The sequence below is a fragment of the Phalacrocorax carbo genome, chromosome 2, assembly GCF_963921805.1.
Source record: "Phalacrocorax carbo chromosome 2, bPhaCar2.1, whole genome shotgun sequence".
Taxonomy (NCBI): domain Eukaryota; kingdom Metazoa; phylum Chordata; class Aves; order Suliformes; family Phalacrocoracidae; genus Phalacrocorax; species Phalacrocorax carbo.
Window position 1 is genome coordinate 23,032,035 of NC_087514.1, and position 27,670 is coordinate 23,059,704.

General features: G+C 42.0%; 1 protein-coding gene across 3 annotated transcripts; it reads left to right on the forward strand.

The window, feature by feature from the left end:
* The first annotated feature begins 56 nt into the window (after nucleotides 1-56).
* Nucleotides 57-27,156, forward strand: AZIN1 (antizyme inhibitor 1). Of its 3 annotated transcripts, XM_064442269.1 has the most exons (12): nucleotides 57-353; nucleotides 6,107-6,244; nucleotides 14,082-14,279; nucleotides 16,343-16,516; nucleotides 16,797-16,969; nucleotides 20,366-20,500; nucleotides 22,311-22,392; nucleotides 23,460-23,534; nucleotides 24,635-24,800; nucleotides 25,359-25,477; nucleotides 25,650-25,864; nucleotides 26,484-27,156. In XM_064442269.1, exons 3-12 carry the CDS (start codon nucleotides 14,178-14,180, stop codon nucleotides 26,593-26,595), a joined length of 1,353 nt encoding a protein of 450 aa, XP_064298339.1. In that variant the 5' UTR covers nucleotides 57-353; nucleotides 6,107-6,244; nucleotides 14,082-14,177; the 3' UTR covers nucleotides 26,596-27,156. The 3 variants fall into 3 exon arrangements, with proteins under 3 accessions (XP_064298339.1, XP_064298340.1, XP_064298341.1); XM_064442270.1 differs by lacking the exons at nucleotides 57-353; nucleotides 6,107-6,244 and adding an exon at nucleotides 11,979-11,996; XM_064442271.1 differs by lacking the exons at nucleotides 57-353; nucleotides 6,107-6,244 and adding an exon at nucleotides 15,192-15,362 and having other exon boundaries at nucleotides 14,089-14,279.
* The last annotated feature ends 514 nt before the right edge of the window (nucleotides 27,157-27,670 follow it).

A 27,670-nucleotide genomic window follows, 5' to 3' on the forward strand; every position in this document is an offset into this window, starting at 1 on the left:
TGCCGTGACGCGTGGCGCCCGGTCCCGCCCCTCCCTATAAGCGCGCTACCGGCAGCAGCCCCTTCTCCTGTTCTCGCCGCTCTCCTCGCCGCCCCGTGGCTGTGCTCCCACCTTCGCTCCCAGCTGCCGCAGCCCCGCGCCCCCGGCCTGCTCCGGTTCTGTCTCTCTCTGCCTGTGTCCTCTCGTCCCAGCGCCGCGCTGCGCTTCCCCCGCCGGCCGCCCCCGCAGCCTATGGCCCTGGAAGGCGCCGCTGCCGCCGCCTGTATTTCTGCTGTAGGTTCCCACATCCCTCTTTAAAAATTCCGCCTAAAAAGAGAAGACGATTTACCAAATCTTTCGGGCCGTTATCTCACGTGAGTACCGGTTCCCCGGCTTCCCCGCCGGGCCGGGGCACCCGCCGCGGGGGAGGCGGAGGGCGGGCGGGCGGGCGGGAGGGAGGCGGCGACGCCCACCCTGAGCCCCGGAGCGGGCCGGGGCATCCCTTGATGCCGGCGGCGGGAGGGAGTGGAAGGAGCTTTCCCTTCCCCGGGGCCTGGGGAGAGGGAGGCCCTCGTTTCCCCCGAGGGGAAGGGGACGCGGTGGCCGCGGCACCGGGAAGGGCGGAGGGGCGCCCGGCGGGCAGCGCCGTGGCGGTGCCGGTCGGGGAGGGGGATGGGGCCGGTTCCTCCCGCTGTCCTTTTCGCCGTTCGTCCGGCGGCGTGGGGCGAGACCGGCTGCCACCGCCGGCAGCGGCAGATGGAGAGCGGCGGGATGAGTCAGAGTCGGGGCTGCCCCTCTCCCCGGCGCGCAGCGAGGCGCCGGGCGACGCGGGGGGCCGCCGCCTGGGGGGCGGGCGGGCTGGAGCCGGGACCCCCCCGCGCCCCGGAGAGCGGCGGCGGCGGGCGGAGGGGGTCAGCGGCCGCCGCGCTAACATGGCGGACAGCCCTGCGTGTGAGAGGCGGCGAGGCGGGAGGGGGAGGCCGGGCACCGGGGCGAGGGCTGCGCCGGGGCCGCCGTTCTCCCTTCTCCCCCAGACCCGCAGGGTGCGGGAGGGCGGCGCGGCCGCGGGCGCCGCGGGGAGCGGGAGCAGGGGCTCGGCGGCCGCCCTAACATGGCGGATTCCTGCGGAGGGGGGCTGTGTGGTGTTTTTCCCCTCAGCAGCCGGGCAGTGCCCCGCGGCAGGAGACCCGTTCCCGTCGGGCATTGCTACCCGTGGCAGTGCCCCTCTTCCTGGGGAGGGGGCGAGGGGCGTCCTCGCCTGTACCCCTTGGGGAGGGGGGGCTTCCCGGACCCCGACGTGCCGTCCCCTCGCCTTGTGGCAGCTGCTCGGGCTCGGGAGCACTGACTCCCGAGCAGGTCTCGGCGGATCCCTTCCCCATGGGTGCCCCTGCTCGCAGGGGGCCCCCTCGGGCCCGGGGGGAGCAGCTGTGTGACAGGCTTCGAGGCCAGCCTGGCGGGAGGGGGACAGAGAGGCCGCGGCGTCTCTGCTCGCCTGCTTCTCAGAGGCCATGTTGTGTGCCTGTAACTGTGGCTATCCATCCGGGCTCCCGCTGTCACGCTCCTCGCTTCACCCTCACCTGAGCTGCGCCTGTGGGCACCTGCCCGAGGCCTCACCCCGGCCCCCTCAGCGTGGTGGACGGCGGGGCATGCCGAGGAGCAGGGCGGCAGCGCAGGATGTCGGGGCACTGCACAAGCTGTAAGGGCATTGCACAAGTGACGCTTTCCGGGGCAAGCGCTGGGATGATGGAGCAAATTGCCTTTGCGCAGATGGGTCGGGGGCTCCTTCAGGATATGGAAAGTGGAGCCTTTCCCTCTTATCAGTAGTCCTCTTCCTTTGCCAGGCGTGTTTGCTGGTCGTTTCAAGGACACACGTTTTCTCCCTCCCCTTTGTCAGTCTGTTAGTGTAGCAGTAGCAGGTTTGGTGCCACCAGTCCTTCTGGAAGTCTCCTGGTTGAGCCTCAGCCCCCCTGGCTTGGCTGCCTCTGCTGGTACTTGTGGTCCGGTTGGCCACTGCTGTACTGGTGGCTTTTGGAAAGTACAGAGGAGATGGTCCAGTCACTGCTCAGCTGCTGGCTGTGTGTGTAAAGTGTGTGCACCTGGATGTCAGGGTGTCCTGAGTGTGTGCCTGCTCGCTGTGATGCTGTTCCCTGTTTGGTGAGCGGTCAGCAGAGGTGCCTGTTACTGGTTGTAGGGGAGCTGGAAATACAGTGTGGGAGCTGGGGGTTCATGCATGTGTAAGGGGGCTGGTGCAAACGCAGGAACGTGGGGCAGCTGGCGTTGCCGAGGAGGATGCTGTTATGGCTTATTATTAGGCAGCACTGCAGGACTTTTCCAGTCGGCAGTCTGAGCTTCTTCAGAGCCCAAGAAGATGTGTGTCTGCACTGGGGGGACCCTAGTTGTGGTGAAGAGCAAAGTGAGTGAGCTTAAATCTTCTATTGAGCCTTTCTGAAGTGCATCTCCTGCAGTGCAAAATCCTGCACAGCCAACATGTGCCAGTAGGCAGGAGAAATGCTGCGTTTCAGACCTCTGCAGCAGTCTCCAGTGACTGAGCAGGATTTGATTGTGTAGTCCCAGTCGTTGAACGAAAACACTGTGTGGTGTCCAATGAAGCTGGTTAGACCTGCCTACCCTCTCAGCCAAACGTGGGGCTGGGTCTCCTGTGTGATGATGGGTTGTGGGGACTGGGGGTGGGGGGGGCTGCTGCCCCACTTCTGCTTCCACCCCAGGTTGCTGGATTTTTGGCTCTGAGGATTCTGCTCTCGCCCACTATTCTTCCCTGGATAAATGTGGGAGGCAGCGGTGCTGGGGGGGAGGTGGGTGTTGTGAATAATGGTGATGGTAGGAGGGGTTTGTTCCAGTCTGGACTGGTCCAGTCTAGTTCTTTCCTTCCTGTCACCGTGTGAACAATGCTGCTGCTGCCGTGGCTGATGCTTGCGACACGGCAGCCCCCTCCCCGCGTGTTTCAGGCTGTGGTGAGCTCCCTTCCCTGCCGAGACTCCTGCAGCCAGCCAGCCTGCTGCCCCCCCTCGCCATCCCTCCCACCAGGCCTTGAGCTCTTGGGGAAGGCTGTTAAACCCCAGAAAAAGAGGATTGCTTACAAGACTTTGGAAGGGGGAGGGTGGTGTTCAGTGGTAAACAGCAGTGGGAATGTTTCTGCTGTTGGGAGAGTTTTACTGGAGGGAAGAGGCAGGCTTACCTCCTTTCAGGGCTGCAGCCTGCCCCAAGGCAGGCAGCTTGTGCCTCTTGCTGCTCTCCGTGCTGGAAGGCTTGTGCAGGTGTGTTTTAGCAGCAATGCTGGGCTATATGGTCTGGAAATTATTCCATCTCTCCAATTAAAGGAGGGACAGAGTGCTCTGGAAGGCAATTAAGACCATCCCTTCCTGAAAGGAAGGCTTAATTGTGTAAGGAACTATTTGGGGTATAATGACAAATTTCAGTTCAAAATGCTGTTGATGTAGTGCAGGAGCGAGAGTGCCATTGACAGAAGAATTCCTCAGGGACCTGAGCTCCCTTCAGGACTGGTTCTCCCCTGGAGACTGCCTCACCACACTGCTTTGGCCCTGATCTGGAAAAAGCCCATTGTAACAGAAGAATAGCTGGGGGTTTTTTTGTGGACCACAGTAACTTCTGTGCCTCCAATTCTGTCAGTTGGTGTAAATATGCAAGGTCATCAAATTGCTGGATTTTTAGGGTTTGGTTCACAGATATTTTAGCTCAGGTCACTAAAGGGTCTCTTTTCAGAAATGGAGAGACACAGTGGATTTTTTTTTTTTCCAAAGAAAATGAATCGGTGCCTGGTTTTGTAGGCCTGTCTGTATCAGATGTGGGGAGCTGAGGGGGCCAGTGAGCTGGAAGGGGCCTGGCACTCATAGGGCTTGCTGTGGGGATGCAGTTGTTCTGGCAAAACTATGCTCTGTGGATGACTGAGGGTTGATTTTAGTTCCTTAGGTGAGTGTTACTGTTCAAGTACAAAGTACAGCATTGCTGGTCAAGCTGCAGTCAAACTTGAGGCACCTGCTAGTAGAGTGTACTAACAGATTATATATAAATACATGCATATAGGTGTCATTGAGTATTAAAAGGCAAAGCTACCTTGTCTGTTATTCCCTAACTCAAAGCTCTCTGTTTAGCAAAGAATGCTTTTGTACCTGCTTTAAGACCTTTAAACAATAAGTGCTTCACTGTGGCTGGTCACGTGCAATTTTTCTAAAACTGGGTTTGGTCATATGGGTTATAGATGTCTAACACACTTCTGCTGCTCAAAATGGTAGTCCTGCTCTGCCACAGTACAGCAAACTAACTCTTTGTGCTCATTAAAGCAAAGGAAAATCACTGTGATTTGGAAGGCTTAAATTGTACCATTTTCCTCTCTGGATATTTAATATCAGCAAACCTGCACAGAAGAGGCCAGTCAGACTATTTTCTATATGTTTGTATAGATCCTTGAGATAAATAATTCTAATTTCAAAGAAATTCCAAAGGGCAATTAGAACTCAGCGTGGCTCAGAGTTGACTATTGCTACAGAAAATGATTGGTTTTCATTCCAGCTCCACAGGAACTTTCACTGCACACTTCCTTCTTGGGTCACATGAGAATATTTATTGGAATAGTACTGCAGGTGATATTTGTCTGAAGCATGGCTTTTTAAGTTTTGCACTAAAGGTCATGAGGTGTCCCTAGAAGCACCTGTTTTAATGGCTTCTTTTGCTGGGAAGGTGAACTTAATTCATAATCACTGGAAAATGTGTATGAGTTCTTGAGTAGTGGATCTACTAGTTAATTTTGCAGAGTGTTGCCAGCTTTTAAAACTGTTGTGTGCATACTCTGAGAACTAAGTGTTACTGACTTCTTGCTTTAGGGGAAGAAAAGGATAAGATTAAATACACTTGCCAGCCAGAATTCACATATATGCAAATTCCTTAATATCTCCATTATTTTTGAAGCACTGAGGTTTATTTTTACTATTATATGCTACTGAATGCTAATTTATATGGTAAAGCTGAAGAGATTGCTCTGTGGAGTGGAGTTGCGAAGAGTTACCCTCAAGTTGCACCCACTCAGTTTGTAATTAAGAACTTTACTAGTTTGGTTTTCTAATAGCAAAAATAAGTTGAAAAATACTCTTCAACAGTTGGCTTAACTGTAGTGTGGTTGAAAAAGTGATCGTTTGGGTTAGGTGATTCCCAAAAGCCAGGTTTTTGTAGTCAGCACATGTAGTCTCATTTAAATAACGAGCAGCAAAGATTTAGTTGTACAATAGGTTGGTACATTCCATGTTTCATGCCACAGACCACAGCGAATTTGTAGAACTTTGTTCTATGTTGGGTTTACACATGACCAGTTCTGCACTGTATTTAATTCCATGAAAAAGTCAGGTTTTTTTAGAAGGAATAACATCTCAGCAGGGCTGGTTAATGTTTCTTTGACTGCTTTTTATGTTCATGGTACTGTTTTGTGTGATTGTTTTGCCTTAATTTGAGTAAGCTAGCCTTGTACTTTAAAAGGCTGCTTTGGTGTTGTGTGCAATAGCCTTTAAGGGCCAGCCAAACCTTTCCTCATTCCTGAAGGCAAGCATAAGTAAGTTTCTTTTTACTGCCTTGCTCATCTCTGGATTTGTCTGTATGGTGTTCAGTTTCACTATATAAAGCGCTATTTTTCACCCACATGCCATGTTCATTCACAGCAGAGGAAGAAGGAACATGGCAAGAGAATTCTAAAATAGAAAGGAAGCAGGGAGGGGAAGAATCACAGTGGTTACAGGGTTAAAACACTTCTGCAAGGGTAGTCTGGTATTAAGTTGTACTACCCCAAAGCAGGAACTTGTAGAGCTCTTATCCTTTAGTTTTGAAAATCTTCCAGTTCAGACTATGAAAGATAAGTACAAACAGGCAGTTCCATGTGCCTAATTCATGTGTTAGCAGTCCTTCATACATCTGACTTGATCTGGCTCAGAGTTTACATTCGCTCTTGAAAACTGGGCATTTTATGTAATTAAAATTTTCAAGGTGGGGTATTGCAAGCCTCCTTAAAAGCACTACTGAAGAGGCATTTGTTAAATGTTTTAAGATAAAGCTTTTATTTTGTTCTGGCTATGAAATTTATTTTTGTATGCATTTTCTCCCACAGGGCAAAATCTCTGATCAAGTTTACAACTATCCAGAGGGCTTAGGAGAAGTGCTTTATAGAGAACAGTTCGACTTCAACGCTGAGCCACCTTGGGAACCTAGCTGATGATAGTAGGGTTCCATCTCCTAACTTGTCCATGTAAGTCTCTTCCTTCTCTCTTCATCTGTATGCAGGAGGATAAGTACTTCCAAAATTACAAATAACATGTATTGGCTTTTTGATAAGCAAGATAACTGTCTTGATGTAGATTACCAAAATTTGAAAACGGTGTGCATATTATAAGGGGCTTTCATTCAGGAGTGGACTATGATTTTTACCCAACTAATACTTTTATCAACAGTGTTATGTGATGAATTTCTGAGAGACTTAAAAGATGTGTGAGTAAACTTTGTAAATAAAGTTACTTTTCTGAATTAGGGCTATTGGCTGCAGAAATCCTGAAATAAAATGCTGTAACTTCAGTCTCTCAGTGATAATTCCGAAGTAATGAATTGGCACTGCCTGACTGTTAGTATCAAATCATGATCTGCTGAGTACTGTGATTTCTTACAGCATTTTATACTGAAATAGTTAAAATTTGCTATTGTAAATGGTAACTAATGCTGACCATGAAGGGTGTGCCTTCCCAAATGCCTGTCTCATTATTTGTTAGTTACTATCAGCTTCCACAAGCTGTCATTGAGCTCTACAGTAGAATGTGGAACTCTGTGTTGGATGGAAATCGTGTACCAATTATAAATGCCTTTACATTTTTAAAGAGGCAAATAGTCATTAAAGAAAAACAAAACCCATGGTAACTGAAAACAAATGAATGCACGTAGCTGATCTTAAGGAGCACAGAAAACTCTGGAAGGAGTGTGGCTATCCTGTTCTGTTAACATAAAACAATAGCTTTATGTGGTTTTAACAATAGCATTAAATGCATTTGTAATATCTGAGTTAAACTGATTTTATATGTTGTTACTTTTTTCCTGTCTAGCTGAAGGCATTTTCATTTGGCTTAGAAAGCATTATATAATTTATAGGTACTAATGTAAAACTTGAGATCGAGAATGGTTAAGTGTGCCTGGGCCAGGTACTTTTTAAAGACCACAGAGTCCAAATGCCAGTTGTGTTAGTATGTCGCCTAACAAGATACTTAATGTAGATGACTCTGTTCTCTGAAAATAATGCAGTAAGGGAGGCACAGGGTGATTGGTTTATTATGATTTTTATGATTTCTGGCTTTATCTCCAGAGGTTATGTTTGTTTTGTTTTGTTTGAAACTTACTGAGTTAACTGTGCATCTGGTTCTCTGTAGATGACTGCTCTGTTCAAGTGAATACAGTTAACACTGAAAATTCTGAGTATCACTTATAGGTATCACGTGATTTTTTTCATAAGTGAAAGATCGGAGAAAATTGCCTCTCTTGTTCAGTTTCTGAGTTTCGGCTCACTCTTGTATGTGGGTAGAACTATTGCATGAAATTTTGCACTTAAACATTTTGCACTTCGACAGGAATAGTGAAGTAGTAAAAAGGTAGGAAAGGCAGAAGAATCCTTAGGAGAGAGTGAATAAAGTATAAAATTTTAAGGTAGTATTAATGCATTTTATTTTCTAAAATTGTTCTGAAGGAATTTTGGCATTAGCTGAAGCTTTTCTCTTTGAGAAGGCTGTTCTGGTACCTTCACTGAGAGTATTTTTTTCTCTAACTGGTAGACTGATGTGCTGTGGCAAATTGCACAAGGTATAGTTTGTCCTAGAATGGAAATGCCACTGGATTTGCTCTATTTGTAGCTCAATGTTCAGATGATCTGTGTGTTTATTTTGAGCTTGGATCTATTATGTCTTCAATAATGTACACAAATATAAGTAGTTCAGTATGAATGTAGTGGTGATGTAAGTAGCAGTAGTTGGCAAGTGTTTGCCAGTAAACTTGTACCTGTTCTGGTGTGCTGAACAGCACAGGGAATTGCCTCAACCACAGCCAAGATGTAAGTTAGCCTGCTAATTGGTAGTTTGAGTCCTGTGCAAGTTGCAAAGTGATTTAATGAGGGAAAAAAGGTCAATTGAGCTTTTAAATATAATTTTTAATACTATGTTCCAATGGAACTCAAATAAAAATCTTATTTCTGAAGGTGTACTTACATTCCCATTGAACTTGCTTCCTTTTTATAATTCTCCCCCTCCCACTTTTGTCCTTGTATTACACTGGCCAAGGAAAAACTTGGGATTTAGTTCTGTCGTGCTCTTCAAGCTCTGACTTCCCAAGCAGTCTGGCACCTGTGGTCTGAAGCCTTGCTCCTTTGACAATCTGTTCTATTTATTGCCACATCTGGTTGGTTGGAAATGGAGGGAATTAGCAATGGAAATGTGATCTATTAACAAGCCCTGTCTCTGCCAAGTGGAAGCAGTAGTTATCTGGACTGGCTAGCCTTTAAAGCTCTCTTGACTTTGTCTAAATGGGACTGGGTGGCAATCGGGGAACAGGAGGGCTGAGGGGCAATGGGAAGGCCAAATACTAATACTGACTATGCAAGTAAGGAGATGGAGAAGTAACCGCTTGCACTGTCATGAAAGAGATATATGCTGGAATAGTACTACAGAAGTATATGTGCACTTACAAGAGACTTATCTTTGTAAACTTTGATAGCTTATTGGCTTTGAATAATGTATTCAAACTTCAAGAAAACAGAAGGAGGTTCTTGAAAGCATGGTTCCTGTAGAAGATGTCATATGGGGCATTATTTTTTAGTGTGTTACCACTTTGCTTGCTTACTTCAGCAGAGATGCTCTTGTTACATTGCTTATTTAACTGGGTGGAATACTCCTGAGAGAATGGTAGGATGCAACTCGCCTAAGCTGCACAGGTACTCTGCTGTGACCCTTGGTGGGTTTGTACCGAGAGGCAACTTGGGTAATGCACAAAGCCCACTGCTACTGTAAATAAAGACGCTTGCCTCAGCATTTCCATCAGTTGGTCAGTGGCCGCATTCAGCTAACTGAATGAAAAGGCTGTAAGTTGGTGAAATGGCATCTTGGAATATTTTTTAAAAGATAGTTCCATTACAAATAGGCATTTTCTGCACTGAGAACAGAGGACTTGTGTTTCTGTTCTTCTAGCGTACCTGTTCTGTACTTAATTGCCAATGTTAGTGGCAAAATGTTTCTACTTTTTGTTACCCCTGAAGAACCGGTATTGTAAGGAATGTCAGATGAATGTATTTTACCTCTTTATGATTTTTGCATCAGCATAATTGTTAATATTTATTTTGCTAATAAGACATGTATTGAAAGGCATTTTTGGGAGCCCGTTTGGTTTGCAGAGACTTTGTTGTTTGCAGAGGAAGTTTTTAATGACAGAATGACACCTCAAGGTTTTTTCAGGCCAACAATATGCAGTTCTGGCAATGTAAAGAAAAAACTTAAATGATGTGTTTGTTATGGATGCTTGCATATGACAAGCATGTGTTTAGTTATTCACTTTTCAGAGCATTTTAATTTTCTTCTGTTCCAGATGTCTGCATTAATTGCAGTGTTTAAACACGTAAACTTTTATCTTGAAGTTCTTCATCTGGGAAGTCATTGTGTTAAACCCTAAAGAGCCTGAGGATGTAATGCTTACTTCAAAGAAAGCAATTGCGTGCCTATGTAGAAGTCTCATACCACTTGACAGCTTTTGTTTGCCCTAAAATACATGTCCTGGAGCATTGTGCAGACTAACATTTCAGGTGGTAAAATGGGTGGTGTTACCACGCGAAGTCTGTCAAATCATGACTTGCAGCAAGTCAGCACTTCCAGCAAGGACTGAACTCTGTACTGTAATGATATCTGACTTGTCTTACAGACGCAGAGGTAGTCTTAAACCATCCCGTTTATTTCCTTATGCGTGTATTCATTGGATCTTTCATGAATTTTTATCATTGATTCTCCTCCACCTCCAGGAGGGAGGCTAGTCAGAACAGAGCAAGGTTATAGTACAGTCCCAAATCCTACTGCAGGTGTTAACCCTGTAAAGAAATATTTCTCAAGCATGCACTATTCTGTGGTGGTGCTGTAGCAGTCCTGGTAGGAATTTCAGTTTTCTTTGTAGAAAATTCTTCCTATCTTGTTCTAAACAAGACTGAAAAGATGTAATTTCTTCTAGAGCAGGAGAAATTGGAGAGAAGAAAGGGCTGTGACTCTGAGGGCAGAAGTTGGTAGGGTAATGTTAGCTTTTTTTACTGGATGAGTTTTACTAAATGAAAAAGGTTAGCTGTCATGGACATGCTTAGAAAAAGCAGTCACTGTTCAGCAGCCCAGGAGAGGTTATATTAGGTTGTTTATTGGTTTTTGCAAGCTATTTTATTGAGTCTGTACTAGCATGGATTCCTTTTCCTGCCTGCTTCTTGACCATAAGATGCTTTTGGATGAATGAACTACAAGAGACAATGTCTGTTTTAGGAAATTGCCTTAATCAAAGCTAATTTACCAGATAAGTGTTCTTTTTCTTGTTGTTTTGGGGGAGTTAGTAGTAAAGAGGCCTTTTCCCACTCCATGCTTTAAACCAGTTCTCCCTCTCCTCACCACAGGATGTCCCCAAAAGTAAAAAAGCAGCTTTTGGAGGAAAGTGTTCTACAGCTGTCTGAAAGCTACAGATACCACAGTGACTATGAAAAAAACCTTTCTTTTAAGAGTACTGCCAGATTAGGTTCAATCTATTCCAGTGTAACTCTGAACACAGACTCAAAGGAAAAAAGCTAGCGGTTGGTTAGATCAAGCTTCATTTGCAATGAGGCACAAACAATTAGCCTACAGGGTGTGTGTATGTCTGAGTCCAAAAACCTATTCAGTGCTGTGACTGGTTCCACTGGGTGTACCAAGACCCCCCAGCAGGGCAGATGGGGGTGTGCATTCATTCAGTGGAAGGGGCTCTTGACCATCTGCATGCTTCAGTGTAGGAAGCAGCTTGTAGTACAAAAAAAAACCAAAACAAAAACCACTGTCAATCAAAAAACCCAAACCCCACCAAAACTTTAAAATCTAGCTTAGTAGTACCTTGTATATACAATAAATTCTTAAAATGCTTTAGTTTTCCCTGTGGGCTTTTAAACAGATTTGTACAATATGTGAGGGTGTTGTGAGCTTATGATCAGAAACAGAATTTGTCCAACTTGAAAAAAACAATAAAAGGAAGCTCAGATATGAGCTTCTGCCAGCCCAGTCACTTCTTACTTGCAGGTACTTGCAGTATTTACTGGTCAGATGTGAGTGGGGAAGGAGAAAGAGGAACTGGGGTCATGGGAGCTCATCCTGTATAGTTAACTGTGTCAAAATGTTGTCACTGAGTTTCGAACTTCTTCTGAAGTCACAGAATAGATCAGATGTGTCCTAAAAGATGTTATAGATTTAGATGCAGCATGAAACATATTTGAAATCTGAAAATTCTCCTTTTCCACCCCTCTGTGTCACAAAAGGATTAAAAACTTGTGGTTTTTGAATGGTTAACAGGCCTGCTACATTTGAGTAGTCTGAAAATGGAAATGGCTTTGCTCTCTTGTGTGCTCTCCACGGTTGGTTTACTTATTCCTCTTCAGATACTATTTTTCTTGCAAGACGACAAAGAGCTATTGTAGAAGAAAAGTATAATGTATTTATTACACAACCATCAGTTCCTGGTGATGTATGAAGTACTTCAAAACTTAGTTAAACATTAGGTTGTTTTAAGTCATAGTATAAAGACATTATGCTAAAAGAATTAAACTCTGCTGTTAGCTTTTTTCTTCTTCTGATCTTCATGTTTTGAATACACCAGAACTATATCAAATTTTCAGTAAAGTGCTGATGCCAGCTTTTCTTTCCAGGGAAAAAAAAGCCCAACCAAACCCTTTTTGGTACTCTGCTCCTGGGAATCATGGAGATTTTATGGAGGTGAACGTGTTGAGGACTTTGTGCTAATCAGCTAGCAAATCAAGGATACTGATGAAGTGCCTATTCAGAGGGTGACAGTAGCTATGTAAACCTGACTGTGGTGTTCATGTTTGTTTCACTGATTCTAAGTCAAACTTAGTTCACAAGCCTGCCTGTCTCTTTTTTGTTTTTTTAAGGAGTTTTAGCTGTTACTCACAAACTTAAACTGAGGTGTGACTGACAACGTTTTTCCTGCTTATTGTAGTGTCTACCACCCAGTCATTGTTTTTATAATTTTAATTTACTTAAATCCTTACATCAATGTGATAATTATCTTGCTCTTTTGTGATTGTTTGGGATCTTCAGGATTCCTTTAAGTAAGCAGATGACTCACCGTATGTGTGAGACAAGTATGTTCTTACCCAGCATACTTGTCTTTGTCATTCAGCTTCTGAGTGTAGCTGAAAATTCTCACTGCCACTGAGTTAAATTCACCTGGCAGTAAATAATTCTCTTAAACATAGGTGGCATACTTGAGTTATGCAGAAAGCATGCAAAACTCTGCTGGCTCTTTTCCCCATTACTGGGTGTAATGACAAGCAGGAGCAGCTGCTGCTTACTTGCCTTAGTATTAGCAAAAGTAACTTTGCTCATATTAACAATGTTAAGGAAACTCATGTTGCAAATAGTGGAATTTTTTTTACTGTAGGGAGGTGGTGGAAGAAACATGAGACAGAGCTAATACCATGGCATTGTTATCATTTGAAGCCAAAACCATCATCTCTGCTTTTAGTCTTAGTGAAGCATTTTTTTACCTTTGGCTGTAATGTTTCTGGTTTCTGTCAACGCTTTTAATTAGAAAAATAATCTTGTTATTTTAAAGCCAAGTATAGGTGGCTTTAGAAAACAAGTATTTTTTAATAACTCCTATGCAACTTCTGGTGAGAGATTAAGTCTTGGGTGTTCATGTAAAGAAGGAATCTAGTTAGCTGGCTGGTTTTGATCAGTCTCGTGTTAGTCATGAAGATGACAAAAGTCTGGTCAGTTAGTTGCTATAAACTCATAAACTGCTTTTAAAAAAGACCTGCAACTCTAATGCAATGTAAACTGCAAATTGTTATATTCATCAACTGGCCGATGAAGGTCTGTGAGCTGTTAGTAGTTTTCTGCTGTCTACTGATTTTTACTTGAGACTGACTAGTTAATCCATATTCTAAGACTGTGTATATTTAACAATGTTTTCTGTCTTAGGGTCTTGTTGATTCAGGTTGTCCTTCGGAAAACACTGCTTATAAACGTGTAATTTGCAGTGAAGGTTTGAGGATGAACAAGATGCAAATCAAGCTAGGCTGTAACTGTTACTCTCTTTTAATACCAGTTCTGCTTACTGTGATTGTCATTTTTAAAACTACTTCTAGCTAGTAGCTTCTTTCTGTTAACCTCTGTTGAAGTGAAGACTTAAGTGTTGTAGGTAATCTTATGAACAGAATAACAAAATAAATGTCTAGTAAATACAGTGTGTGAAGGCAATGGTTATAAATTAGCATCTGAACAAAAACCAGAATGTGAACACAAATATGTGAATCTAACAGTATCAGTGCTAATGTTTAAACAATAAACTGTGAATTTTCTTCAACAAAATCAGAAATGTATTTCAGACAGCCTTCCAGTTGCATACTTGAATACTAATGTCACTTAAGATGCTATACTTAAGAACGGCTGAGCTGAGGTGTTTGTACAGGTATATGCTGCACTTGCAGTATTTTCATAGTTTGCATAAGCCCAACACAGATCAGTGTGCATACAGTCTGGGATGCTTCTCAAGACCAGCCTTGCATCAGTGGTTTCTTACTCTTTAAGTTAATATCAGACTTCAAGGACACAGCTTCTGTTTTATTGTTTTATTCTTGATTTCAGTAGAATTGCGCTATCCTTATCCCTGGCAAGTGGAGGGTGGACAGAGTAAAAAAACAATTTGATTTCTGTAGAAAGTGTGTGTGTTACTGTTTGTAGTACATCAGATGTAGAAAGCTCTTTCTAGCTTTAAATAGTGGCATAGTATGCTTTGTGTCTCTCTTCCTATTGATTTATGTTTTGTTTGTACAGTTTGTTGCATAATTTAAGGACCCAGATATAAGGCTTGGAAGCCCATCCCTTGTGTTTCTTGGTTTATGACTGTCGGCTTTGTGGAATACGGCTGAGATGAAAGGATTTCTTGAGGATGCAAATTACTCCATTGGCCTGTTGGATGAAGGAGCAACTCTTGCAGATGTTATTGACAACTGTATTTATGAACATACTCATGTAAGTTTTACAAGTTTTCCATATCTTCTGGTTTAGTTCTCTAAGTCTTCAAACTAGGTCAAGGCGTTTAGCACTGATGAGCTGACAGCAACAGAGGAATGGTCAGCTAAAACCTTATGGAGTAATTTCCTCTTCTAATTCTACTGTTTGGCTGTTTGTTTGCCTCAGGCTGAATTCTGCTGGGGAAATTTGGGCAACAATTGTTACTTCCCTGAGTGTGGCTAGCAGGAAAATATTCTTACTGATGTAATTAAATACAGGTTCTCATCTCATTGTTTGAAGAGATTATCAGTGGGGTTTAGACCAGGAACCTGAAATTGGGCAAGTGAATATTGTTGAGTTAGAAATGAGTTTTTTGCACTTTCCCTGAAAATATGGCAGTTTAGGCAAATATGTATTCTGAGCCAGTTCAAAGCTGTGTTCAAAATTTCTGTGATCGATCATGGCTGTATGGTTATACATCTTCCTGTTACCCTTCTGTCCATTGGAAGCACGGGTACGAGCATATTGTGAGGTGCTACCTTTTTTCTTTCAAGAAAATAAACTGGTCTAAAAGCTATTAATTAGCAATCTACTAGAAAGAAACCTAAATAATTCTGTGTGTATATAATAATAGTTTTATAGAATAAGCCTTCACTCCGTACTCACGAGGCAGGAAAATGTTGTAGCCTTTGTTTTACAGACAATACTGTAAAAAGAAAGCTTAAAAAGAAGTTTCATTAAGCAAATACTGTATCCTTAATATGCCATACCTAGGAGTTGTTCACTTTCCCACTTTCCCTTGGTTTAGCAGAACTAATGTTCAAATGCAAGTGTTCAACCATAGTACAGCAAATAGATAAATCCCATGGCCTTCTGAATTCAGGCATAGGATTCCCAAATCCTGATTCCTAATATTCTTTTTCTGTCTAGCAAATAAATAGGTAAACTACTGGCAACATGTCATGTCTCCAACCACTGGCTGGCTCACAGAGGATAGCTGCCTCCTGCTGCTTTCATTTACTCCTTTAGCTCAAGGGGTAGAGGCCTGTGCCATGGATCTAAAGCTCCAGATCCCATTCCTGCTGGTGACCCGTACAGGGGGTCAGTATGCTTCCACCCGATGGAATTTCTATTTGTGTTTTTTAAACAGAAATAAAGACATTGTATACAATAAGCCACAACATAGTTTCATATCTGCGAAAGTCAAGTGCTAGAATTAACATTTAATGTACAGTCTTAATTCAGATCTATCATATTTTGTGATGGTCTTTAATTGATATATAGTGGCTTATTCATTTACAGGAATTTTACTGAGTGCACATTATGAACAAATATAGAATAATCTGTTTGGATTTCGATCCACCACATCCATATCATGAATTGATGTCGAGAAAGACTATGGTAACAGATGCACAAGGGGGACTGTTAACGCTTTCCAGGAAAGTGCCTGTGCATTTTCTTGAAGATTATGTACTTGACTCTCAACCCTAACACACACTGAGTTTAGTTCTTACAATTCTGTTTGAACCTTTTTGCTTCACAAGGTGTGGCGAACAGTCTCAAACTTGACTTCCTGAATTAAAATACTACCAGACAAATTTTCAGTAAAATGAGCTCTTAGCTAGATGTTAAAATAATGGTAGTACATTAGATTATATTCTTGTATAATAAGCCATGAATTATATTGAGACTGTGGAAGCTTTCGTCCCAGTGGATTTTATTCCTCCAAAAAGTTGCAGTCTTCTGAAAATACAAAGTTGGAAGAGATTTGTAACATACTCTGTATTTTTAGATAAAATCAGCATTTGGCATTTAAGTCGCATCTCTTGTTCAGGAGTCTCAGAATATTGTCTAAATAGCATTCATAATATCTCTAAGTGGTAGGTATTCCCTTTTTTAAAACTAGTTCAGATTGCTAGGTGAAAGTGGAGACAAGAGGATTGTTCAAGGTCAAACCTAAAAGTTAATAGGATGAAAAGAGAATGTACATAGTTCTTTAAGATTTTGTTTCATGGGTTATTTGTTTTGATGGCAAACCCACAATTTCAGATATTTTATTTTCCTATTTTTCCTTTTTTTAGACTGGAAAAAGAGCATTTTATGTTGGTGATCTTGGAAAGCTTGTAAAGAAGAATATACAATGGCATAATGTGATGGCACCAATAAAACCATTTTATCCTGTAAGATGCAATTCTACTCCAGGTGTACTTGAAATTTTGGGAACTCTTGGCGTTGGATTTGCGTGTTCCAGTAAAGTAAGTTTTTGTTTTCTCTGTATCTGTGTGCCTTGTTTTCTTCTGTTTGCTGTTTTAAATTCAACTTTTTGGTATTAAGTGCCATGGTTATGTATAATATAAGTTGTGAGCTCCTGTGTAACAGGCTGTTGCAAATCTATACTTCCACCCTAGCAGCAGTGGATAGTTTTCTGTTTAGTGTATTTGACTATTTAGTCTAGTACTAGAGGACATCTAATAAAAATTGAGTAAAGATAGTGCACTGGACTGTGTCAAACTCTGGTGTGCTCCTGTTTTTCAGTCTGAAATGGCATTGGTACAAGATCTGGGCATTTCTCCTGAAAACATTATATATATGAATCCTTGCAAGCAAGCTTCTCAGATAAAGTATGCGGCAAAAGCTGGGATAAACATCATGACTTGTGACAATGATATTGAGCTGAAGAAAATTGCTCGTAACCATCCAAATGCTAAGTAAGTGTCAAAATTCTGGTTTTGCTTTTTACGTGGTGGATGTTTAATTTTGCCTGTGTTCTGGGTGGTTTGAGTTGCAAGCAAGACACATGGCTTCTTTAATATAAGGTAGCTTTTTTGCAACTTCTTCCCTACTGGGTCAGTTTCCTAATATGATAGTAAGACCCTCGTTTGGGGAGATCTTGCATTTTCATTTTGTGGGACAATCTTCATGTAAAGGTTTTAGTGATTTAAACTTCAGAAGTCTGTCACCTTGTCATCTGCAAGTACATCTTCCTCCTGCTCCGTGGCTTCAGTGTTTCTTTCAGGGTATTCTGTTTGGATTATTAATGGCTTCAGCTGAAGTCAGGGCTGAGACTATCAGCAAATAAATGAGCATGTGCCTTGGGTCCCATCCAGGGTTTGGGCATGCTTCGCAGGACTACTAAGTATGCCTACAGGTATTTCCCTGCTATTAAACGAGTGAGAAATCTGAGTCCAGTTCTGGTTTTAGTCATTTCAGTATTGGCCCAGATGCTTTCTGTAGAGAAGTGATCAAAGTTGTAGTTGTTAAATATGAGAATTTTATTGCTGCCAGTGCATCACGGTCTCTTTTGGACTGATAGGCGCTCATGTCACTAAGTGTCACATCCCTCACATAGGAATGCTTTGGCTGTGGGCCATGCCTTCAAGAAATTTGGAGTCAGAGCCTAAGTGAATGTTAGTGCTTTCCAGTGATTAACGAGGTGCAGGTTCCCACAAATGTCATCAGTGCACTAAGAAACTAAATTCCTGACATCCTTTACAAAGCCCTTGGTTCTAGACAGTCCTTGAAGTGTCATGTCTTCTCCCTAAACTGTGGCCATGGCTGTAGAATTGGGAAGATTGAGTGCAGTATCTGGAGACTTCTCATCCCATCTGGTTTTTTTTTTTTAAGGCTGCCTCAAGAGTTTTGCTGTTGCTAGTGATTACACGTCATCCTCATGGAAGCCTGTCAGTGCTTTGCATACTGGAGAGTACTTCCTGTGTAGAGAACGTTCTCTATGATAAATAACACTGTATATGAAATCTCAGCCTTGACGTACTCCATGCATTTGAAAGTCTTAGCAATGCTAAAGCTGTCTCTTACGTCACTAGTGTTTTACCACTTACTACTGGTGGTTTTAGTGTGGTGTTAGTTTTTACATTGATTTATTTCCTTGAGTTTCACAGCCTCTTTTAGAAGATGTTGTCTGTCATAACATCTGCAGCAAGAGAAGTTGAGATGCAGATTCTTCTTGAGCCAGAGAAATGGTAAAGCAGGGAGACGGAAAGGAGGAGTTTCATGAGCTAGAAAAAAACAATATAAACTCTTTACTTCTTTTCAAGGATTCCATAGTCTAACATTTGAAAACGTACCTGCTTACCAAGGATGAGAAACTCAATTTCTACAAAAGAACTGCAATTGGCCATCTAAATTGTCTAGAAACCTGATCTCTAGCTCTCCTACTGGGTAGACATTTTTTGCTTTTATGTGTGGTTGTTATAGCTAGGTTGTCTCCTGGTAGATGAAGCTAATTACACTTTGGTTGAAGAAATCCTGCTTAGAAATCCTTCTCATTTTCTGAGAATTCTTGCAACTTTCTGCACTAAACTCAATAATGGGTGGGTATCTTTATACAATGGATGTTTCTGTCTTTGGAAGTCTTAGGAACTTGAACAATTGCAAATTTTTCTTTCTTAAAAGAGGAGAAATTACAAAGGAGTGCTTAGTCTTTAATTTCTTTATACCTTTGGATTTTTCCAGGCATGGTTTAACCACTAAGTTTGCTGGTGTCCTCTAAGAGCTCCAGTAGAGGCATGGTTGTTATAAGTATTAATGCTTCCTTAAAAACAAACAAAAAACCCAAATGCCAAACATACACATCATCCTCCATCCCTGCTGTAACTGGCTGAAACCCATGAAGAATCCTACTAAACTGCTAGAAATCAGAATTATACTGCAGTGGTTTGCACTAGAAAAATGCCCTCACTCACTTATACTGCTGCCATAACAATTCATCAGTAACATGAACATTGGATGTCTTTAAGGAATTGCTATGTCTGATCTTAATGTAAGCTTTCAAACCACAGTATAATGGATTTGAATTTTTTTCTTTTAAAGAGGATAACTTTTGACACTTCTTCTGTCTAGCACTTTTTCCAAATGCTTTACAAAATATTGACTACAGATTTCTTGAACAGGATTGTCTCTGCTAGCAGAGAAGCAGGAAATGCTAGTCAATTTCTCAAGATGAAGTGGTCTAAATTAAAATTAACAAGGGTTTCTGGGCAAGCTGTGTGAGAACTTGTGCTTAAGAGACATTTTGTAAAGAGCAAAAATCCTATAATGAGATACTTGGAAAGCGCTTTTAGAAGTCAAGGTAGCTGTTAGGCCCGTGTGTATTCTGTAGTGGCTAGGCTAAGTTTTGCTTGTTGTGTGTCTTGAAAAGAACTATTTCACTTTGGGCACAGGGCTTCTGCCACTTTTATATGCTCTCTATCTTGCTTAGCTGTAATGTCCTCTGTGCAGTCTGCATGTAATGTCGTGACACAACTTCTGTCGGGTTTACCACATGGCTTATTAATTGGTCTTTATTGGGGGGGGGAGGAGGAAGCCAGTGGCTGTCTTAGTGGGCAGCAGTTTGAATTTGTGCGTTTTGGGGATCTACCTCTAGAGGTTTTGATGCAAACATGCCTTTGCCACTCAAGTGTTACTTTAAAGTAGAAAACTGTCAACACTGGCACTGCAGTTTGCAAAACCTATCCAGAAGGAGGCTTTGACCAGAGGGAGGAGGCTGTCTCACTGCTTAAGACTGTAAGATGGTACTCCCTCCCGACCTGCTCCACAGGAGCCCTGGGAGAAGGGGCAGGGAATGGACTGACACCCCCACCCCATCCCCAGTCTGTGTGCCCAGCCAGGTGGGGAGGTGGGGGGATGTGGCCAGGGTATGCTTTCTATGGGTCAGCCTGGTCTTCTCCAGATGTTGAGTTTAACACAATCTGATATGTGACTGAAGGGGAATCGCCACGCTCTCCTCTTGGCTAGAAAGGAGGCCAGAGATGGGAAAAGCATATTACGGACTTAATGATTTTGTGAGGAAGTATACTTTATTAGAAGGTAACATTCTCTTTTATTACAGCACTCAACAGACTCGTGCTGCTACAAAAGTCTTAGTTGCTGCATTTCGAAATCCCTTGTCCTTGTTGGCTCCATGTTTTAGCCCCTAATTGCTAGTTTTTTCTCTGTACAGGATTGTTTTTATTAGGTTCACTTGACTCATCCATCGATGGAGCTGGAGTACTGACAACATAATCAACACACTTCTGACAGTCTTCAGGCTTCACATGTGCTGATGATGTAAACCAACTGCCCCAATCATCTTCCCCTTCTCTTAGGCTCTTACTGCACATTGCCACAGAAGATAATACTGCTGATGAGGAGATGAATATGAAGTTTGGCACCACCCTGAAGAACTGTAGGCACCTCATGGAATGTGCTAAGGAGTTGGGAGCCCAAATAGTTGGTGTCAAGTGAGTAACTTACTGTTCTCTCTCTGAGCAGACATTTGCATGATGTATTCAAGATGTAGAAGACAAGAATTTTTTCCTCCCTTTTGGCACTGTTTTACATTTGTGTGTTTTTTTAAAAAAGACAAATCCAAAAAAACCCACCCCACAAAACCAAAAAAGAAACCCCAACTTTTGGATCATGAGTTTTTGCTTGCAAGCAAAGCGCTAATACTCAAACAAAAAATTGTGTGAAACAAAGTAACTGTTACTCTATTTCAAATTGCTTTGACTGTATCAGAAATTCTTCTGTCAGCATAAAAGCAAAGTTTAGAAGCCTTTCCTGTTTTCTAGCTGTGCTCTTGAACTTCCCTGGGAACTGGATTCCTATTTTTCCAGGAATAAGGTGCTAGTGTAGCATGGGATAGCTTGGACAGACTTCGAACGAGGTGAATGTGGGGTTGGATTCTCTAAGAGTTAGATCCTATGTTACTCTTTCATCATATCAAGATACAATATTTAGCTAAGTTTTTTGACTTGCAGATGGCAGGAATGAATCCTAGTGTTCTGAGAGCTTCCAAATCATCTGTGGCATTTTCATTTGAAGTTTGACAAAGATTTTATTCTATGGAGGAAAATGCATGTGCAAGTCTCTGTTCTGTCTACCTTCAGCTACTAATGTATCACATGCTCATGAATGTTTCAAGAAAGCAACCCAAACAAGTAAAAGAGGGTGGGTCATCAGACAGTAAAACATTTTAAGTGGAAGCCAGATTTTGAGGATTTAAACCACAGTTGTTTTGATGTAAATCTGTTTGAAATTGATCTTAAATTAAAGCATAATTCACTATAATCATTACAGATGACAAATCTATTTAAAAATTAGGTACTACAGAGAAAATGTACCTCTTTATTTAATGTCTAACCTAACTTTAACAAAAATCACATGGCTTCTGTGCATTTTCTTTATTAAAAGAAAAAAATCCATATGTTGATTCATGCAAGTAAGTTTAAAAAGTGACCTTTGCCTCAAAATGGCATTCCTTAAAGGGGGTAGACTTGGAGTAGAGTGTCATGGCTTCAGATGGGTGTGTGGTCTGACTGGAACCAGCACACCACAGTAGTCTCAGAAGCCCATGGCAATGTTGGCATGTGTTTTAGAGCCTCAGTTCCTACCAGTATTATGGCAGTACTTAAACCTTTTGGACAAGGAACCAGAGGGGATTCGGGAGCTTGTGGGAGGTATCAGTACTTCTCTGCTTCAGACGACCTGCTCACCAGCCTGTTCAGCCTTGCTGTGAAACTAGGACCTGGCCTTGGGTGAAGAGGCTTCAGAACGGGGTGGCAGTGAGATACCTCTCCTCACCCTCTCCCAGTTACTGGAGAGATCAGAGTGTGCACACTACAGTCCTAGCTTTGGGAAGAAAACTGGATGGCCCAGGGGAAAGGGCGTACAGGCAAGGCAGCACGAAGTCGGACAAGAGAGGGCAGGCTGTTACACAGGTGCTGTGTTAGCACTGGCACCCAATGAAGAAAAAAATTTTAACTACTTCAGTAGTGAAGGCTGAAAGGGTCAGTAAATCTGTTATTAAAGATGAGAATATTGTAGGACGCACTTTGCATTAAAAGCAAAGCAGACCTCAAGTACAGATTCAGTGGAATAGAAGGCAGTCATCTGAGTTTGTTTTTGGCATAGTTACTATATTATCATGCAAGCTTGTCTTGAGCCGCTTGGGAATGAATTACTTCTATTGCTGCTTTAGATGGTGAAACAGTTTGCTTGGTCTGAAAGCTGCACAGTTCGGTGTATTAACTGCGTGTTTATTTCTTTCAGATTCCATGTTTCAGGCTCTTGCAAGGAACTGCAAACGTACATTAATGCTATATCTGATGCTCGTTGTGTGTTTGACATGGCTGTAAGTAGATCTGTACACACATACAACTGCTACAGTACAGGATCCATTCTATTCTAATCATATGAACAAGTCAGCTACGTTATTTTCAAAATATAAATATAGGAAATGGAATTTTTAGCAAGCAACTAAATACTCCATTGTGAGACGTGGTAGAGGTAAAGCAAACTTCATAATCCTAATTGTGGACAAAGGTTAATGAATACTGTCCCACTGACAGGCAGTAGCCTTGTACGCTATTTTCAAATGAAAAGTTAGTTTTCTGCTTTTGGTAAAGGCTTTTGAAATTCAAGCCTGAGTCCTGCAAATACAAAGCTGACATTTTTAAGTTACATTAAAACATTTAGCATTTTGTGTGCTGGCATTTATTGTGATCTAACCAGTAACTTGGTGCATGTGAGTTTTGAGATGAATGAATAAGCATCACAAGAAACAAAGCTGTCGTATTGGGGGGATATCCAAATTTGGGTGAAGAATGGATTTATTGGATGCTTCAGATGACTCATGTGAGTCTTACATGTTCTGAGTGTATTTCTCATTGCAAAATTAAAAAATCCCTCCTCTGAACGTCTGCCTTCCTATAAATGAGAGGCAACTGCAAAGCTTTTTACTCTTATTACTGCAGTTAGTGCATTAGCTGTGTCTGGTGACACATGGAGGGCAACAGAAATTCTCACTGATCTTTGTGCAAATCTGTTGTAGCAGTCTTGTCACATAAGCACTACCCAAAAGACTCACATTATACATACTAATAAATTCCTAAAACTCTTTTTGTCAGAATGCACCACCCTGTTCAGCGAATCTTGTCTGGCTATAACAAAAGCCACAAGATGGGAGTTGATGTTGCTGTGGGACTTCCACCTGAGAACCGTGTAACCAGCCTCTGTTGACTTCCCAATGCTATTACTGCTGGGTTTAATGGGGCTATATTAATTTTTACTATGCCATGACTCCCTCACTAGATACACTTTGTCTTCAAAAGTATAAGTACATAGAAGTCAACTACAGTAAGGAGCAACAAGAAATACTTTGAGTTGTCTGTGTACTTACGTTCGGTCTATGCATTTTAGGAAGAATTTGGCTTCAAGATGAACATGTTGGATATTGGTGGGGGCTTCACAGGTTCAGAACTTCAGCTGGAAGAGGTATGCAATGTATTGGAAGTTGAAATTCTAATTTTGATTTAGGAAGTTGAAATGTCTAACCTTCAAACTGGAGCTAACATTGATAGCTGAAACCCAGTCTAAATTCCATGTTAGACTGTCATTCATAAGATCTGAATAATTGGGTTTATATTCTTTATCAAAGAACATAGTGTAATCGGTCCTTGGAGGTGGTGATTATTTTGGTTTAGTCCTGTTCATTCGGTTGAATGCTGACTTAAGCATGTCACTGATTAAATCACTATTCTAAGCCACCTTAGCAGTAGTAACTGAATTTTTTTGGCAGCTGACTGTTGTCCAGCTGGTTCCTCTAATGCATGGTTTGGGCCATTGCTTAGCATGTTTTGGATCATAAACCATATTGCTACTGGATGAAAGTTTCTGGTACTTTGCATTAGAACTGAAGACTAAAGGTCTTGCTTTTTTTCTTTGCTCTGGCTAGCCTTGAATAAAACTCCTAACACCAATTTGGCCCAAATGGGATCTTTTAGTGTGCAGTAGCACATAAACCAGAATAACTTGTTTACACTGTTGTCTTAGACAAACTCCTCAAATGTAGGATAATGAAAGTGATTCAATGAAAGGCTACTAACAACAATCAGGGCCCTTCTTTCTTAGTTCTAACTGTTCTGTTACTTGTCCAAAATACTTGTTTATCTTCAAATACCTGGCTTAAAATTTAAGCATCAGTATTAAATAATTCATTCTGTTTCCAATACAACAGTATAGAGGACTGACCACAAAGGGGCCCTTTCCTTGCTCTTCTGGATTCATACACAATTTTTCATCATCTGTTGTACTGGACAAACTTTGAAATTACTGGTGTGGTCTTGAGTGTACCACAACTTGAACTTCGGCTGGGAGGAGGGACTGTGGAGTGCTCAGAATCATGGTACTCAATCCTCAGCGTTTAGCAGGAGAACCTGTTTTCTTAAACACTGTAAATTTTGGACCTCTGGTAAAGCCGCTTGTCAGAAAGTAGAGGTGTGCTTACTAGAACTGTTGCTGACTGAAAGTGGGGGTATCTGATACATACATAAGCTGAGTTTCAATTGGTCTTACCTCTGACTTCAATTTCCTAGGTTAATCATGTCATCAGGCCATTGCTGGATGTCTACTTTCCTAAGGAATCTGGTGTCAGCGTGATTGCAGAGCCCGGATTTTACTACGTTTCATCGGCATTTACACTAGCAGTTAACATCATTGCAAAGAAGACTGTTGAGTATGATAAACTTCTTCCTTCTGGAGGTAAGCGTCATGTTTATCTTTCACATGTTATCAATCAGCACAGATAACTGCCCACTTACTTTAGTCAGGATGGACTAGTTTGTCTTGGCATATTTTTAATATGTTCCCTTATGTTTTCACTGTAATCCACCTTTTGGGTTCTGACCATGTGTTATCTGTGTATCTCACTTTTTTAGTTTCATTTATGTGGCACTTGTTTCCTTACTGGGTTTGCCTTCTCCACGGTTAAACCTGTATTGTGTGCTTTACAGAAGGTGTATTAGAAGAACATAGAAAAACATATCCTAGAGCTAGCTGCTGCTCTGCTAAAGCAGAAACTGGATTTATATTCTTAACAGTGATTACTACTGAAAGTATTTAATTTCATTAAGATTCGCACTTAAGGTTACAACTGAATTTATAATCTGGTCTCATACAGATTACTCTGCTCATAATTCTCCCATTCCAGTATATATGGAACCCACTGTAAAAGTCAGGAGAAAGCAGTTGACTTAAGTTAGATTGCAAAAGGACTACTTATGACAAACACATGCAAGACAACTTCTTTTTTACTTCCAGTGGAGCAAACCAGGAATGACGATGAACCAGTATTTACGTATTACATAAATGATGGTGTTTATGGTTCTTTTGCAAGTAAATTGTCTGAAAAACTGAATACTATCCCAGAGGTTCACAAGGTGAGTCCTTCTATATTCTTCAGAGATAGTCCATATTATCCTTACGTTTATATATAAATTTAACACCTCATGTGTATGTAGTTATATATTTGTAAAATTATCCTTACGTAGATTTTAAAATGTTCTTACCTAATAAACTAAAGCATGAATTACCTGGATTGTTTCTCTATAGAAATACAAGGAAGATGAGCCTCTGTTCGCAAGCAGCCTTTGGGGTCCATCCTGTGATGAGCTTGATCAAATTGTGGAAAACTGTCTTCTTCCGGAGTTGAGCGTTGGAGACTGGCTGATTTTTGACAATATGGGTTCTGGTACCTTGGGTGAACGGTCTACCTTTAACGACTATCAGAGGCCACTGATTTACTACATGATGTCTTTCAGTGACTGGTAAGAAAATTCTCTTGATGGTGGCAAGATTGTTGTTACTTTCAAGAGTGTACACTTGCAACCAAATATACATGATAATTTGATGGTAAATACAGGAAGATGGAACTGAGCACAAGAGCGTGCCTTTCTAGTTGGGTTATTTATTTATTATTCTCTCTGACTTTGCTATAAAACTAAACTGAGAGCCATGATAAAATGCCTGCTTTGCTTTAGGGTTGACAAAGGAAAGCAAAACACCCAGTGTGGACTGAGTTTAGTGGTAGTTGCTGCTGAGTAATAGCCTCTTACTGCTTGACATCAGCTGTCGAGGTTTCCTAATACAGTAATCGCAACTCCAGTACAATGTTAGCACCATCGCTGCGGGCAGGAAGGGCAGTAATGCTGCTGCGGTGATGGTGAGAGTTGGGCAACCTGTTACAGTATGGAGGTGGCAGGGCCTGAGAGCTGCGGCCTTTCTGTGCCTGCCGAGCACTTGCATCGCCCATTCCTTCCCCCTGCTGAGGCGGGGACCTGCCTATCCAGGGGCAGTGGGCCTCAAACGCTGTGTTCAAGGCTGGCTTCTGGTGTGAAATAGTACATGAAATCACTTTATTACAACTCTCGTCCTTTTCTGCTGCAGGGATGAGATGCAAGATGCTGGAATTGCTTCAGACACATTGATGAAGAACTTCTTCTTTGTGCCTTCTTGCATTCAGCTGAGCCCAGAAGACCGCTTTTCCACTGCAGCTTAAACAGGCATTAACGCTTCATTTAGACCTGCAGTTGCAAGTCTGTAGTTTGTCTGGTCAACATTCCAGTGTGGAAGAAATGGAACAATCTTGAATTCAATTCATTCTCTTCAAAACTTGAAAAAATAGTAATAGCTAATGGGGACCAGGCAAAACAAGCTACAGCTACAATTCACTGGGGGGTGGGAGGGTTAGATAATGGCGTCCAAATTTAAAACCGAGTTCATTCAACCCCTGAGCGTTTAAATATGCAACAAAATGGATGACTTAGTGGAGATGGAAACCCATCACTTGGGTTCTTCAACAGTTTACATACAAGTACACAGTTTTTATACTAAGGATTCCTGTTAGAACAGTCTTGTAAAGTTATTGTCTTTCGCCCAGATATATCAAATGTCAGTGGGAGACCAGTGTGACTTCATTAGTTGTTTAGTGTATCTAGAATGTGTAAATTTGTGCTTTGAACTGTAGTTTAATAAATGTAAAATTGCATCATATTATTGGTTGTATTTGACCCTTGATGTATCCCTTGTATGATTGCAATAAAACTTTGTGTAGATTTTACTGTTTTTTTTCAGGCTAACTTTGGGAGGGGCTAGGCAGAAGAGGTAGCTATAAAATAGAGGTATACAGGATTGTTTTGAGAAGCCTTCTTTAGCCCATTATTTCAGCTTTGTGTTAAATCCTAAATAACTTAAGCTTGATAAACCTGTATGAAGGGAAAGTCGTGAGTTCCTGGAAGGCCAAAAGGCAATTTGTGGTGGGGTTTTTTTGGTGGTTCTTTTTTTGTTTGTTTGCTTGGTTTTGTTTAAAGTAGGACCCTAGGTTCAGTTCTTGACACCAACCAGCAAACCTGCAGTAGGTGCAGATGTACACAGACGGCTGCTCTTTTAGCTGGTGTGCGTGCAGTGCCCCTGGGGCAGCAGGGGTCGGTCCAGCTCTGTGAGTTGTCACAGAACCTTTAGCTCTTTTTTTAATGGCATTTATTGAAGAGTCTAATTTCTGACTTGAGCTAGTTCTGTGCAGTGGTGACCCCTAAGAGAAGGGCTACACCAGTCTTCAGAAACCATGATGCTCT